At 38.2% G+C, this 14,884-nt stretch overlaps 1 protein-coding gene across 9 annotated transcripts in view; it reads left to right on the forward strand.

Annotated features, from left to right (window-relative positions):
• plekha7b (pleckstrin homology domain containing, family A member 7b) overlaps nt 1–14,884 on the forward strand; it is a 518,153-nt gene that overhangs the window by 470,185 nt on the left and 33,084 nt on the right. For all 9 annotated transcript variants that reach the window (XM_041197491.1, XM_041197492.1, XM_041197494.1 and 6 more), the window contains 6 exons: nt 1,124–1,232; nt 4,400–4,623; nt 5,318–5,509; nt 6,265–6,382; nt 7,819–7,907; nt 9,383–9,580. In XM_041197491.1, the coding sequence (XP_041053425.1) occupies nt 1,124–1,232; nt 4,400–4,623; nt 5,318–5,509; nt 6,265–6,382; nt 7,819–7,907; nt 9,383–9,580 (930 nt within the window). The remainder of the gene's footprint in view (nt 1–1,123; nt 1,233–4,399; nt 4,624–5,317; nt 5,510–6,264; nt 6,383–7,818; nt 7,908–9,382; nt 9,581–14,884) is intronic.

Genomic DNA, 14,884 nt, shown 5'->3' on the forward strand with positions numbered 1-14,884 from the left:
GGTGTCAAGGTAGGGGGTCAAATGGTGAAGGTAGTGATATTTGCAGATGTCCAGGCTCGCACAGCAAAAGACCCACAGATACTAATGGATAGAATAAATGAAGTGATGAAATCTAACAGAACGGAAATTAATGTAAATAAAGCTGAAGTTAAGAAGATGGGAAGAAATAATGATGGGAAAGCAGAGGTCAAGATTAATGGTCAACAGGTATCACAATTTAATTACCCTGGGAAGCATCTTGTCTGAGATGGTTTCTGCTATAAAGAAATCAGAGGTAGAATAGCCGTAGTAAAGAATGCATTCTCCAGACGTAAAGAATTGCTCAGCATAGGAATAAGTTCTTAAAAGAATTATCAAGACTGTGATTTGGAAATTCATGTTGTAAGGGGCTGAAACATGGACATCCAAAGACTAGGAAGGTGTGAAATGTGGCTCTTAAGGATGGGGTGGGTCAGTTGGAGAGAACAGAAGAGCAATGAAGAAGTTCTTGGGATGGTGGTGGAGGAAAGATTTTTAGTGAAAAATCACAAGAGAAAGCAACAAGGTTGGATTGGCCATATTCCAAGGCAAGAGAATTTGCTAAAAGCGGGGTGGGGGGTGGGGGGGGGGGGGTGCGGTGGTGATTGAAAGATAATTAGAGGAAGGTAGACAAAGATGGAGAAGGACAATGATAATGTAAGTCAATTGAAAATTGGAAGCTCCTGCGAGCAACTGAAGAGGAAAGCGGAAGATCGCAATGCGTGAAGAAATGAGCATTGGACTTGCCCTTAGGCAGCTCACTAGCACAACTGCTATCTAGTATCTCCTTGTGTGATTTGCTATCAAATTCTGTTTCATAATGCTCCAGTGAAGCACCTTGAGACCAAACCAGGGATTTGCTTAGTTGGTATGGCATAACTACATATTACCCTTGGTGCTCAGTTGGTTATCAACTTGTTAACAAAGTTGCCAGTTTGGTTCCACTTTCACTATCCATGGCTCCTTTAAGTGACAAATAGTTGTCTTGCACTGTTAGAATTCCAGACCAAAGGGTTTTTTTCAGTCTCTGGTCCCTGTGCCCGAACCTGAGGTTGCTTTGTCTAATTTGAATTTGTAAGCTGATGACTGACTTTTCTGCATTCAGGATCAAGAACAGATAAGAAAGGATCTGTGGAGGATCGAGGATGTTTTGGGAGGCCTCAGTGTGAATAAGAACAACTATAGGATGATTATTGAATCCATTCAAAATCCTGGTGAGTGAAATTTTAGAAACTTGTTTGTGGTTTTCTTTACCATTCTGTGGCAACAGCTTTCACCTGCAAACTTATCCCAGGAAGATCCCATGGCGTTATTTGAAGAAAAGCAATGAGTTCTGGGCAACATTCCTCTAAAATAAAATTATGAATCAATCATGTTTGTTACAGTTGTTGGAATATGTTATGCATAAATTATTGCCTTGCTTGTCTACATAGTAATGTAATTGTATTGAAACAAACAATGTATTTCAAAGTAATACATCTTGTGTGAAATACTTCAAAACATTTCTTAGAGATGTGATACACATTTGATATGTTTTGGAATTTTTTTTGATCTACACAGTAAAGATTTGGCAATGAGTGATGTAAAATGTGGGACCCTTGGTGGGGCGGGGGGGGAAAATTTTGCACAGCTTTAAGAAGCCCCAGTTCCCATGCTGTTATCAGTTGAACATCACCCATGTGATTCAAGCTCCCTTAACAGGCAGCAAATTAACACCCATGTGATTCCAGCTCCTTTCCTGATTCGCTATGGTTCAGTACTTGTAACTCAGAGGCAAAAGTGCTACAAGGTTGTAGGTTCAATCTCACACCAGAGGCTTGATCACAAAAATCTAGGCTGACACTTGAGTACAGTAGTGAAGGAGTTCCTCACTGTCAGAGGTGCCATATTTCAGATGTGGCTTTAAACTGAGATCTCATCTGGTCTCTCAGGTAACACTACTTCAAAGAGAAGGGGAGTTATTCCCAGTTCCTGACCACCACGTATCCCTCAGTCAATGTCAGAAGAATGATTATCTAGTTGTTAGCACACTGTGCACAAATTAGCCATCCTGTTTTCTACATTACAACAATGGCTGCACTTCAAAAATACTTCATTGGCTGTAATGTGCTTTGGGACGTCCCAAGGTTGTGCAAGTCTCTATAAATACAAGTTTTTTTCTTTTGATTAAATGTCACTCATGTGATTCCAGATCCCTTACTGCTGTAAGTTAGACATCATCCAAGAGCTCCCCACCTCCCTTAATATGTTTGAGCTGACAAAAGGGCTGCGTTCAAACCATTAACTTATCTTTTTAAGACTGGTGGTGGACCTACTAATGATTGTCTTGCATTTTCAATTTTTATTTCTGCGCCTCAGTATTTGAAAGCTTTTTTCCTCTTATCTGTGTCTCACCATTTGTCCTTTACATTGTCATTACTGGAAAAAGACTCGTGTACTAGTCTTAGCAGAAATCCCACCACTTTGTAGTTTAAAGAGAGAGAAATTCCAGCTAACCAGGAAATGAGCATGTTCAGTCATAAGTGTACGTCCTTTGGCTTGGTGATCCTTGGTGCCTTTGGACGTTTTACTAACTTAAACGTGCTGTATAAATGCAAGTTGTTTTGTTCAAAATTTTCAGGAAGTGGCTGAAATAATAACACTGCTAAATAAAAGCAAAAGCTAACCTTGGATTAAATTAGCTGCTTTCCTGATTAGTTACAGAGTTGGCTTTTCATCAGGATGTCTGTAGACTCATTTGTAACTCGGGTTTTGATGGTTCAATGTTACGGCAGTTATAACATGGAATGACATATGTTAACATTGCAGAGTGCAACTCAAAAAGCCAGCTATTTTTAACCTATTTTAAGCATTAGTGTCAGCCATGACTCAGTTGGTGGTAGATTTGCCTCTGAATCATACAGTTCTGGGTTCAAGTCCCATTCCAGTGGTTAAACACACAATTGAGGCTGACACTCCAGTGCAGCACTGAAGGAACACTGCGCTGTTGGAGATGTGGTCTTTCTGATGAGATGTTAGAACAAGGTCCATCTGCCTGCTCGAGTGAATGTAAAAGATCTCATGGCACTATTTCAATGAAGAACAGAGGAGTTATCCCTGTTGTCCTGGCCAATATTTATCCCTCAATCAACATCACAAAAATACATCATCACAGTGCTGTTTGTGAGAGGTTATGCATATTGGCTATTGCGTTTCCTACATTGTAATAGTGCTTACACTTCAAAAAGTACTTCATTGGATGCAAAGCGCTTTGAGACATCCAGTGGTCATGAAGAGTGCTATATAAATGCAAGTTTTTCTTTGTTTTTTTCATGACCTTTAGCATTGTTGAAACCTGTCATTTAGTATAAAGGTTGGCAGCATTATAGAATCACCACTTAAGATTGTGGCAAAATAGGGCAGGACAGTTAAGGGGCAAGGCATGTTTTAAATGGAGAACTGCTATGTGTGTGTCAGCTCAAATCTGATGACCTAAATTGAAGCAATTCCGCTATTTGAAAAAATCTTAGCTGAGCTAATTCAATTATTAATTTGAGTATGGAATTAGTTTGAAGAATTATTTTGAGCAACCTTTTGAAGGTTGTACTACATACTAATTTAATGATTTATAATTTGGTCAGTTATTTGATCACTTGAAAGTTGGGGAATATCACCTGATTCCATGGCAATCTATTAAGGGGAAGATAAACATCAATCATCAATTCATGGTATACAAGCCAATGATGGTGACCACTCTTAACCATCTACTTAACTGTTTGTTTTGCATTGTTAAATTCAAATACCAGTTTTCATAGAACCTGAATTTTATCCCCTTCAAAATGGAATCTAAAGTGAGAGATTTATCACTGGTAACTATTGAAGGTAGCGACAGTGCATCTTAATTCAAGCTGGCATTGACCGTAGTTGACCAACTCATTTCTTCACTCTTTATTTAAAAAGTACAAGTTGACTTGTGCCTATGTTCTCCACTGATGCCCCCCCCCACCGCCTCACCACCAACTCTTGAACTTGATCTCATACTGAGGTTCTCGACAGAGACTACTTACGTACCCAGATGGAAAGAGAATTGTTCAGGAGGGATAGGTAGGCAATGGATAGGTCACTCTAATTATCTTTGTGTATTTCCAAACAAAGTGATAAGATGTGTTCTTTGGCCACACAATCCAAAATTAATCAAATTTTGTTTGATAAAGCTCCTGTGAAGTGCCTTTGGACGTTTTACTGGCTTAAACATGCTGCAAAAATGCAAGTTGTTTTGTTTAAAATTTTCAGGAACTGGCCTAAATAATAACATTGCTAAATTAAAGCAAAAGCTAACCTTGGATTAATTTGGCTGCATTCCTGATTGAGGTTAAGAATATAATTTGTTTGTTTTGTGTAGAAAGAAAAACTGTTCCTTCAGTGCCTTCCTCAGTGGTGCCTTCTGTAATAAATACACTCACAATGAAAGAGGGGGAAACTACTACTCAGCTGAGTCCCTCAGTCAGTCCGGTGCTGCCTTCTCCAGGGCCTGTGGAAACACAACTTCAACCTCAGCAACAGCCTGTTAGTCTGCCACTTTTCAACCCTCAACCCCTGCCTCAGTTCAGACAACATCCAAAGGTGGTAAGTCTCTCCATATATCTGCCAAATATACTATAAACTTCTTTTGGGTATGAAATAACTGAGATTTTCACTTCAAATGAGAAGGGGAAATTTTTCAACAGATGGAAGTTTGGCATTTCACACCCATGCCAAGACTCCTGCCCATGTTGATTTTCTGGTCAGGTTTCAAACCCACATAGATTAGTCTCTTATATTTTCACATTTTGGGAAAGGGAAATGACATTTAACCCGACTAGATCTCAATTTCACCTTCTCATCAGTTCTCCCAAGTGTTCCTTTCTTGAAGGATATATATAGTTGTTCTTTCAGCTAATTTGTTCTAACTGATTCAGTTGCTTCTCACGGTGTCCAATTCCATGTCTTTTACCCTTTGTGTATCGTTGTTCTGCTTGAATTCTCTATTTAACCCTGATACTTAAATTATGTCCCCTAATTCTTTAATTTGTCTCCATCAGTTTTAGCTGCATTCTTCTTAGTTTTTGAAAACCAGTTATCTCGAAATCAATTTTATTGCTCATGACTTAGATTACTGAGACATGGTATCATGTGGTTGGCCTATATCAGTGCCTCTCAAAGACAATATTCTCCCTTGGTACAATGATCTGTGCTCCAACTGTGGTGTTACCAATGTCTTGTACAGATTTGATATTATTTAATGATGTCTCTTTTTAATCCTATTAAAAATCTCATGTAGCTGGAGGATCAAGCTCCTCCTCGACCACCGCTCCCTCACATGTACAGTCCTGATGACCAGCCACCAGCTGTACCACCTCTTCCAAAAGATGCTACAGTCATCAGGCACACATCAGTTCGGGGACTGAAACGCCAGTCTGATGAAAGGAAGAGAGACCGGGAGTATGGTCAATACATGAATGGAGATTACAAGGTAAGCAAATGAAGTATAACTGATGGCAGAAAAATGGCCATTTGCATTAAATGACTGCATACAGTGAAGACTAATTGAAGTTTCTTTACAACAAATCATTGTATTAATTGTTTTTTACAACTGCAAAGTGCTTGTACAAGACAGAACTTTCAAAATATAGTGCAGTACAAAATCAAATTTATCTAAAGAAAGTCTAATTTTGTACATCACAAGGCAATTATGAATGTGAAATCTTATTTGGCTCTTCTGCATCCAGAAAGACTCGACAGTCTTCCCATTCCAGCATCTAACTGCTTCTTAAATGGCTCAGGTTTTTTCACCTTCACTGCTTGTTTGGAAGTCATTTCCTGATATTCATCCAAATTTACCTTTTATCACTTTGGCTCGGTGTTCCCTTGTACTGCTCCCACAACTCAAAGTAACATTCCAGCTTTTATCTTTTCCATTCATTTAACCATCTCCTATATAGAGTGACTTCTTGGGAGCCTTTTTCCAGGCTGAAATCCAAAATTTCTCCACTAATTAGATCATTGACACAAGATCAGTTTAGTTACCAGACTGCTCAAGGTCTGTTCTTACCAATCAATTTTACAGATTGGTCAAATGGTATTGCAGATTATGAAAAAAGGGCCCATCATTTGGACATCATCTGTCAAGTGACTAAGATATCACTTACGAATAGTTTGTACTGGAAGTGGCTTTGGGAGAATTGTAATAATGGTTTCTGAATTGTCATGTTTATTCCTTTGTTACAGTCAGAGTTACGTACTTATATGAGTGAACCCGAACTCATATCACTGGGAAGCGGGCTCAACAGGACCACAGCTGGAGCCTTGGGCCTAGACAGTGGCTTGCAGACACTGCCAGGTAAAGGTAGGTTAGGGCAGATAGTAAAGTGTTGGAGCATTTTTTGTTTTCTTTTACTGCTAGTGTTTCTCCACTCCTAGAGGCGTTGGCTTCTTGCACGGGTTTGGTTCAATATATGGCCTCCACTGCCTAACGCACATTGTGTGTATGTGTGCGTGCACGCATATACGTGGGTGCAGGAAAACACTAACAAATGAACGGTTTGTATCTAAATGGCTGAGAACAGCTAACTCTACATGTAGTGAAGATCAGACCTGGGACTTTCTTGTTTTCTGTTCCTTGGCTAATTACTGCCATAAGAAATTGAGGTATTGGGGAAAGCGCTGTGTCAGAAGATGTTAAAAGTTGTGGTAATGGGGGTACAGAGCCAACCAATAATGGGGTGCAGATGTGTATCTGCATTCGTGTTACAGTGAGGCTCACAGCAGAGACCAGGAACTTCACAAGAGGAAAACTGGGAAGATATGTCACAATTGTAGTTCCTAGCACCTGGTTTCTCAAAGTGACATTGGCAGAAGTAGGTTATCAATATGTTACCACGACAAAGCCTGGCTGGTCCTAGAAGACACATGAAAAGAATTTCACTAGAAAATATTTCAGCAGGAGTCACGAGCAGATCTCTGATACACTGCTTATGCTGTGTCAAAAGGTGATGTCTGAAATGTGAAACCTAAAATGTGAAACAAGGTAGCCAGGATTCTTATTAAAATGAATTCAGTATGCAAGAATTTTAACATATAATGGATTGCAATTTAGATATATGGATTTCTTATCTATAAACAGTGAAAACTGTTTCAGCTCAAGTATGTCATCCTGAAGCCTGTGCAGACTGGGCATTCTGATGGCCCAACTGCAAATTTCTTCACCTGGAATTGTGGAAATAGACCCAGAAACTTTAGCAAAATAATTTTTCTTGCTTCAGATTGCTTATCCAATTTCTATACCTCTCATCTCTTGAAGCTCTGAACTGACTCATTAACATTTGATTCCACAGGTAGAAATTGCCCAGAGCTCCCTTGCCTAAGTGGTGATTATTCACATAGGAGCTTTGAGATTGAAGGCACTGAGTGCTAGCAGGATACCTGACTGTGAGGACATAACAACTGAGCCTAATCTTGTCCTCACTCGATGTCCATGCACCTCGGGCATCTAGTAGGTGTTGCCGTATCAGGACTGGTAACCCTGGCCAATTTTCAACAGGCCTAACTTGAGAGATGCTGATTATAGTGTGTTACCAGTAGCCTAGTTGAGATCGGCTAACTCAGCTGAGACTGGCAATTGAACCTAAGTATTTCTAGATCTGTGTAATTCAGAACAATGAAATCTGCACTAAAGCCAAAACTGCAACATGTTGGTAGGACCTTTGTAAAACTACTTCCTTTTTACTCAGCATAAGGAAAAGCCCTTTTCAAAACATGTAACTTCCATTTTAATGTTCTCAGGGTTGTCATCATCTAATTCAGGACTACAGCAGTCACTGACCATACCGTCTTATGTCACACTTAGGCGGAAAAATACTGAAAGCTCTAAGGTAAAATTGTTTTTCATCTATGTTTCTTTTTGGCTTGCACTACAATTCTCTTTTAATCGCTAAGTTAATTTTCTCTTAAGTTGTGATGGAGGGCATATTAAGTTTTCATGTAGTGTTGGTTTGACGTTTTTAACAGTACAATTATAGATTTTCTTCTTCCAAACTTGAGAGAAAGCATTTTAAGTTATTTAACACTAGAGTAAGATACTGTTAAGTACACAGAAATCGGAGGTGATGTTAGTAATTTCAGATGTTGTATTAAGAGCATTGCTCAAGAAATTTGTTGCCCCACAGTATAGAATATTGGTTGAGGTACATTTTTTCCTGTAATGCAGTGGAACTAATGCATTAAATATATCCACTGATAACATTGAAAACAGTTCTCAGAACAGTTCTGTGTACTGAGATATTAAAGCAACATGATCTGAGCCCTCCCTAGTTTCACTAGCTAGTACCAATGCACTGCAGAACTTATTCCAAGTTGAAGATCTCCCCCTTAAATAGAATCAAATAGCTACATTTCTGTTCCCACTGCAGTCTGTATTATGTTGTTCCACTTTAGTGCCTAAGGAAGAAAGAATCTGGAAAGACTATAGCCAACGTAACCAGCACAGTGCAGCTGAGCTCACTCAAAAGAATTTAGGGAATACAGCTGTACTCTATTCCTATGCAGTTTGAGTCTGATTCTTTGAAAGGTTTCTAGGGATTGATTGCCCTTTCCCATTTTCATTAATTAACCAATCATGTTATGATGTAAAAGATCAATGACTTCAAATTGCTATGTATATTTATTGAAACAATATAATGCATTTTTTTCGGATATACTCTTCCCTTAACGTATTTTTTGAGCCTCAGAATCTTCTTTCGGGAGCTACTTCTCCTCAGATGGTATACTTAGTACATCAATCTCCAGTTGTAGCGGTATAAAGGAGATGACTAAAATTCTAGAGAAAAGATTCACCATCTCAACTCATTTTAAACAATTTTTTTTGCCTTTTTCCACGCCTGCAACTCTCAATCTTTGATTAATAGGAACTTGGATGCTTAAGTGCTTCATGTGCAGTTTGGCAAGAAATTTTCTGCATGGGCTGCTGATTTTTGTGATCAGTAGTCCTTCTGATTATGAAAGCACTACTAAAGTATTAAATGTCTGGATTCAATATGGTTCCATCCAGTATCTCTTGCCTTTCCCTGATAGCAGTTGTTCCAGAACTATAACTAATGGCCTTCTACCAGCCCCCTCCCCCCATCTAAAATTGAAAGTGATTAGAGAATAAATTTTATGGGAAAAGAATACTTAATATTTACCTAAGTGGGTTGATTAAAATGCTTAATCTATTTTTTTAAAAATTCCCATGTTTAGAGTAACATTATGCAAAATGTGTAAATGCTAAAAGTTTTGGTTTGTCTAAAAGACCTATAAAATAACATCTCATCCACCTTTCCCTATGTTGTTGTCGGTGGTGGTGGTACAGGAAAGACCAAAGAGTGCCTTGGAGCGTCTCTATGGAGAACACCAAAGAGGTAGAATGAGTGCGGAGGAGCAATTAGAACGTATGAAGAAGCATCAGAAGGCTTTGGTCCGTGAGCGCAAGAGAACACTGAGTCTTGGAGAACGGCACTCTACTTCATCCCGGACCTCTTCCAGACCATTCTCTGCTGATGTTGGCTCAGTACGTTAGTTTCTCCAAAAAGTATAGTAGCAAATAAGAAATGAGATAGCTGAGGTAAATAGGATATGTATTTCTTCCATAAGAAGGATCCACCTAAATAATGGGACTGATGAAATGAATATTCTGCTAAATATAATCTGAAAGGATTATGCAAAGTATTAGCAATTATAGCATAATTAATAAAATGAGTAGCTGCTCATTTTTATCAGCGAGCAAATGTGGGAAGATTATTTGGTGTAATTGCAGGTAAGTTGGTATGAGGACTGTGCAGTTTGAGTAGAGTTTGAGTGTTTATTAGATGGTTTTGGATTTGGAATAATGGTCCATGGGGGAGAAGATGTTATGTTAATAGAAAGTGCTTTCACTATAACCCACATAGTTAACCATTTCATGCATGGAGCAGCTTGAGCCTTTCAGAACCTTCTGAAGCAGTTTTAATGACTAGAAACTCTTTATTTAAACTAAAAAAATGTAATTATTTTTGAAAACTCTTTCTAGAATTTGAAGATGCCAAATATGCCATTTTGTACTTGAAAAAGTTCTATTTAAATTTAATTTGGAAATATATATTGGTGCTGTACTATTATCCAGAAAATTTCAACTAAAATGCTTTATTTAATTCTTCATAGAATTAATAAAGTACTTTAAATGATTCCAGTTGCCAGTGAATGTGGATTAAACAAATAGACTTGTAAGAATTGATAGTCAGGCTCCTTGCCATTGAATCTAAAGTTTCAACTATAGATGCTGATAAGGCTCAATGTTCCTGTACTGATTGCTAAAGGGCATTAAGCAGCAACTCTTAAGCAGCAATGTGTTGCTTCCTTAGGAAAGAAATCTTGTAAGTGAATGGTGATCCCTCTCCATCACTAACCATGTGCAATTAAACCACTTGTTGGCAGTTAACCTAGAGTGCAGCATTAGAGGCTGCAGTAGCATTACCAATTGTATTGTACGCTGTACCTTTTGATTTTTCCTTGCGAAACCTCTATATCTGAATCAATGCACAAGTTACCCAACTGTTGGCAATCACCCATTTCTCATGCTTTCACCATTAAGACCTTTACTTACTTGTCAGTAACATCTAACAGGATGATTTGTCTTTTGTGTATTACCAGGCCTCACTGTGTTTCTGCATCGCTATGCTTTGTGGTTCTAGAATAGTCATGTAGTACTTAGAACCCATTTCAGGTCCTTACTCTCTGTAACTGTTCCATTTTGGGTCTAATATTGCAAAAATTAAGTCACTTTAACTCATCCTTAAGCCAAACAGATAAATGGCAGTGATTTCTGTTACCAGTTTACTATATTGCTGAATATTTCTAACATGTTCAATAGCTAAGGAGATCTGTAATGAATGGCTATGTTGATATCAAGTGTCCACTTGATCACTGGCAAAATGGTACTGGTTTAGCATAGCACATTAAGTAAATTACTAGATACTGTTGTCCCATTACCTTAGGCCATTTTAAATTTAAAAAGAGTCTGAATTCATAATTTTCAATTACATTTCGAAATAGCAGCCTTCAGTCATCAGTGACAATTTGCATACATTTGGATACTGCCTGTTTTTAATATACAGAATTCAGCAGGTGTTGATACTTGGTGCAAAATCACTGTCTATCTCTGGAAGTAACCCCCAGTAGAATCTAACCTCTGGAGAGGTCAAGACCTGGGGCAAACAAAAATTAACACATACGTAAAACAACTTGGAATTGAATTGTGAAACAAATAATTTCATTAGCTAGAATGTGTTTTGCAGAAGTGTCCTTAATATAGTAAATTAATTGCCTGCACTTTTAACAAATGGTTTTATATATACATTTTCTGGTTTACCAGCATTTGTGCTAAACTGAGTTTTTATCACGTATAAAAATAACTGCCAGGATACCCAGAGCAAAACTGTATACTGTAAAATTCCATGTAGAAGTTGCATCTTCATTACCAAGTTATTATGTCTAAGTAGTAAGGTGTGATCTGTATACCAGTGCAAGTTTTTTAAAAAATAAATCAATATGCAATTTTTAACCAAAACAAACACTGTAAAAATAGGATGCAATTTGTACATGGGTGTAACTTGTAATCTGGATTTTATGGTAGCTAATAGAAAATGATGCAACATAGTTGTGAAATGTAGATGGCACTTATTTGTTATTTAACTATATAGACTCTCACATCAAATGTAGTTTGCTATTATATGAAAAGCAAATAAATCTGATAATTAAGACATTAATCTGTGATGGATTTTCTTATCATTTTGACTAATCTGTTTTGATGTATTTTTATGTATTGATGATTAATCCCATCACATTGAGGCCTGGTTCTAGATAAAAGCTGTTCAATTGTTAGTACTTGTATGCACGCACGCATACTCATGCACACATGCATGCATGCATGCACGCAATCATGTGCACGCATACACACAAAATATCTTGCATTCACATGCAAGCCTTTCATTTTAATATAATATTCTTAGAATTGAAAGGATCATTTTGTGACTTCATTCATCAAAAAACTAAATAAGATCTATGAACAGTCTATCACACAGTCAGAAATATTGAAAGTCTGTGTGGCTTTGGAAAAAAGTGATAAAATTTCTTTGCTTTCCTTTTTTTCACTCTTTCCCTAATTTATGTCACATTTGGTACTTGTGCATTTTCAATTCAGTAACAAGGAGTGGTTGAACTATTTGCTTCACATCCGCGAAATGAAATTAATGGCGTCCACCTAAATTATGTATAAATGTAGCTTCATTTTTTAGCTTTTCATGCCTTGAGTATATTCCATATCCATAGTCTGAAGTTTAGTTTACAAACTATTTTCCTGATTTAAAACTTTTATGTATTTTGTGTGTATAATTGGACAGTTTTACAGGGGGAGAGGTGTATTTACTGCTCTCATTTAAAAACTCATTAGTTTACATGCATGCTTTACCGTTTGTATCCTCAAAAAGAGTATTTGAGCTTCATAGGTTCTGCTTAATTTTCTGAGTAATGTGACTTTAATCAAAGTGAACTAGAAAGTTGTTTCTTGCTTGCCTGAATCTTTCATTATTTTCACTATACAAGTTCCCCAGAATACCGCATTTTAAAGTTGAACAAGGATTTTTAATATTTGTTTATGGATGGGGAAGGTGCAGGGATGTCAGCATTTATTGCCCACCCCTAATTTTCTTTCAGAAGGTAGTGGTAAGATGTTGTTAAGTAGAGTGTTCCTGGATTTTGACCCAATGACAATGAGGGAATGGCAATATATTTCAAAGTCAGGATGGTGTGTGACTTGGAAGGGAGCTTGCCAGACGTGGTGTTCCCATGCACCTGCTGCCTTTGATCTTCTAAGTTGTATAGATCCTGGGTTTTGAAGGTGCTGCTGAAGAAACCTTGCTGAGTTACTGCTGTGCATCTTGGTGCACTCTGTGGCTATGGTGCACTAGTAGTGGAGAGATTGAAAGTTTAACTTGATGGATGGGGTACCAATCAAGCGGGTTGCTTTTGCCAGGGTGATGTTGAGCTGCTTGAGTGTTTTTGAAGCTGCACTCATCCAGGCAAGTGAAGAGTATTCCATCACACTCCTGACTTGTGCATTGTAAATAGTGGAAAGGCTTTGGGAGACAAGAGGTAAGGTATTCAGTTTCTGACCTGCTCTTGTAGCTATAGTGCTGGTCCAGATAAGTTTCTCATTAATAGTAATCCCCCGGATATTGTTGGTGGGTGATTAGATGCTAGTAATGCCATTGAATGCCAAGGGAAGCTGGTCATTGGCACTTGCAACATGAATGTTACTTGCCATTTATGAATGTTGTCTCAATCTTGCTGCATGCAGGCTCTGATATTTCTTCATTATCTAAGCAGTTGCAAATATAGTTGAACATTCTGCAATCATCAGTGAACATCCCCGCTCTTGACCTTATGTTATGACGTTGCAGATGATGTGTGCCAGGCAGATCAAATCAACTTGATCACATGGTCACAACTGTCTTGCAATTTGTATTTAATTTCAAGATGCGTGCCCTGAATTCAGAAGTAATAAGACCATAACAAATTCAGAGGTTTTTAGAAAACTAACTTAAACATTTATTAACAAAAGAAAAGATTTCAAGCGTATACATAGGTCTACAAATTACTATAATAATAACTCCTAAAACCCCTAATTAATCTGGCTTCCAGTTACACCTCCATTAAGGCAACAATAAAAACAAATAGATTTAAACAGACCCAGGCAAAGCAACACAATACCCTGGGCAGTGGAATTCAAAGTGAGTTTTCTCAGCTTCAGTTCCTATAGACAACAACTTGATGCACAGAGGCTGGAGGCTTTTCACACTTGTGTTAGATCTTAGAATGCCTTCTCCTCTGACACACAATCTCATCTCCTTTACACACATTTCTCCCTTTTTAATGCAAATTCCATTGTTGCGCTATGTCTTTGGAATTTTACCTTTCTCATAATATGAGTCTTTTCATAGTGCTCACATTATCAGTAACCTTTGGGAAAAATAAACACGCTGCTTGGCATAGCTTCATCTAACTAGATATGACTCCAGCTAGTAGAGAGCTTTCCACCTGATTTCACTTGACTTCACTTTTTAATGCTGCCTTGATGTCAAGGGTAGTCGCGCTTGGCTCACCTCTGGAATTCCGCTCTTTTGTCCATGTTTGGACCAAGGCTACATTAAAGTCTGGAGCTGGATAGTCATGGCAGAACTCAAACTGAGCATTAGCAGATTATTGGTGAGTAAATGTCACACAGCTGTATTGGAGCAGCTTGACTAGGGGTGCAACTAGTTCTAGAACATAAGCCTTCAGTGCTGTTTCAGGATCTATAGTCTCTGTTCCAATATGCTCAACCGCTTCTTGATACCACATAGAGTAAATTGCTTGGCTCCACAATCATTTGAGGATGGGGCTGTTTGTGGCACCTCTTCCTCCCGTTAGATGTTTAATTATCCACCACCATTCATAACTGAGTGTGGCATGACAGCAGAGGTATTATCAGGTCCATTGGTTGTGGATCATTTGCCTCTTTCAGTAGCATTTGGCTTCTACTGTTTAGCATGAATGCAGGCCTGCATTGTAGTATTAACAAGATAGCACCTCATTTTTGGTGTGCTTAGTGCTGCTCTTGGCAAGCTGCTCTACACTCATCATCGAATCAGGTTTGATTTGTTGATTTAATAATAATAGTGAGTAATATGCCGAGCCATGAGGTTACAGATTGTGGCAGACTGCAATTCTGCTGCTGATAACGTCATGGATGCCCAGCTTTGAGCTGCCACATCTGTTCTAAATCTATCCCACTTACCAC

Source organism: Carcharodon carcharias, chromosome 10, assembly GCF_017639515.1.
Source record: "Carcharodon carcharias isolate sCarCar2 chromosome 10, sCarCar2.pri, whole genome shotgun sequence".
Classification (NCBI taxonomy): Eukaryota; Metazoa; Chordata; class Chondrichthyes; order Lamniformes; family Lamnidae; genus Carcharodon; species Carcharodon carcharias.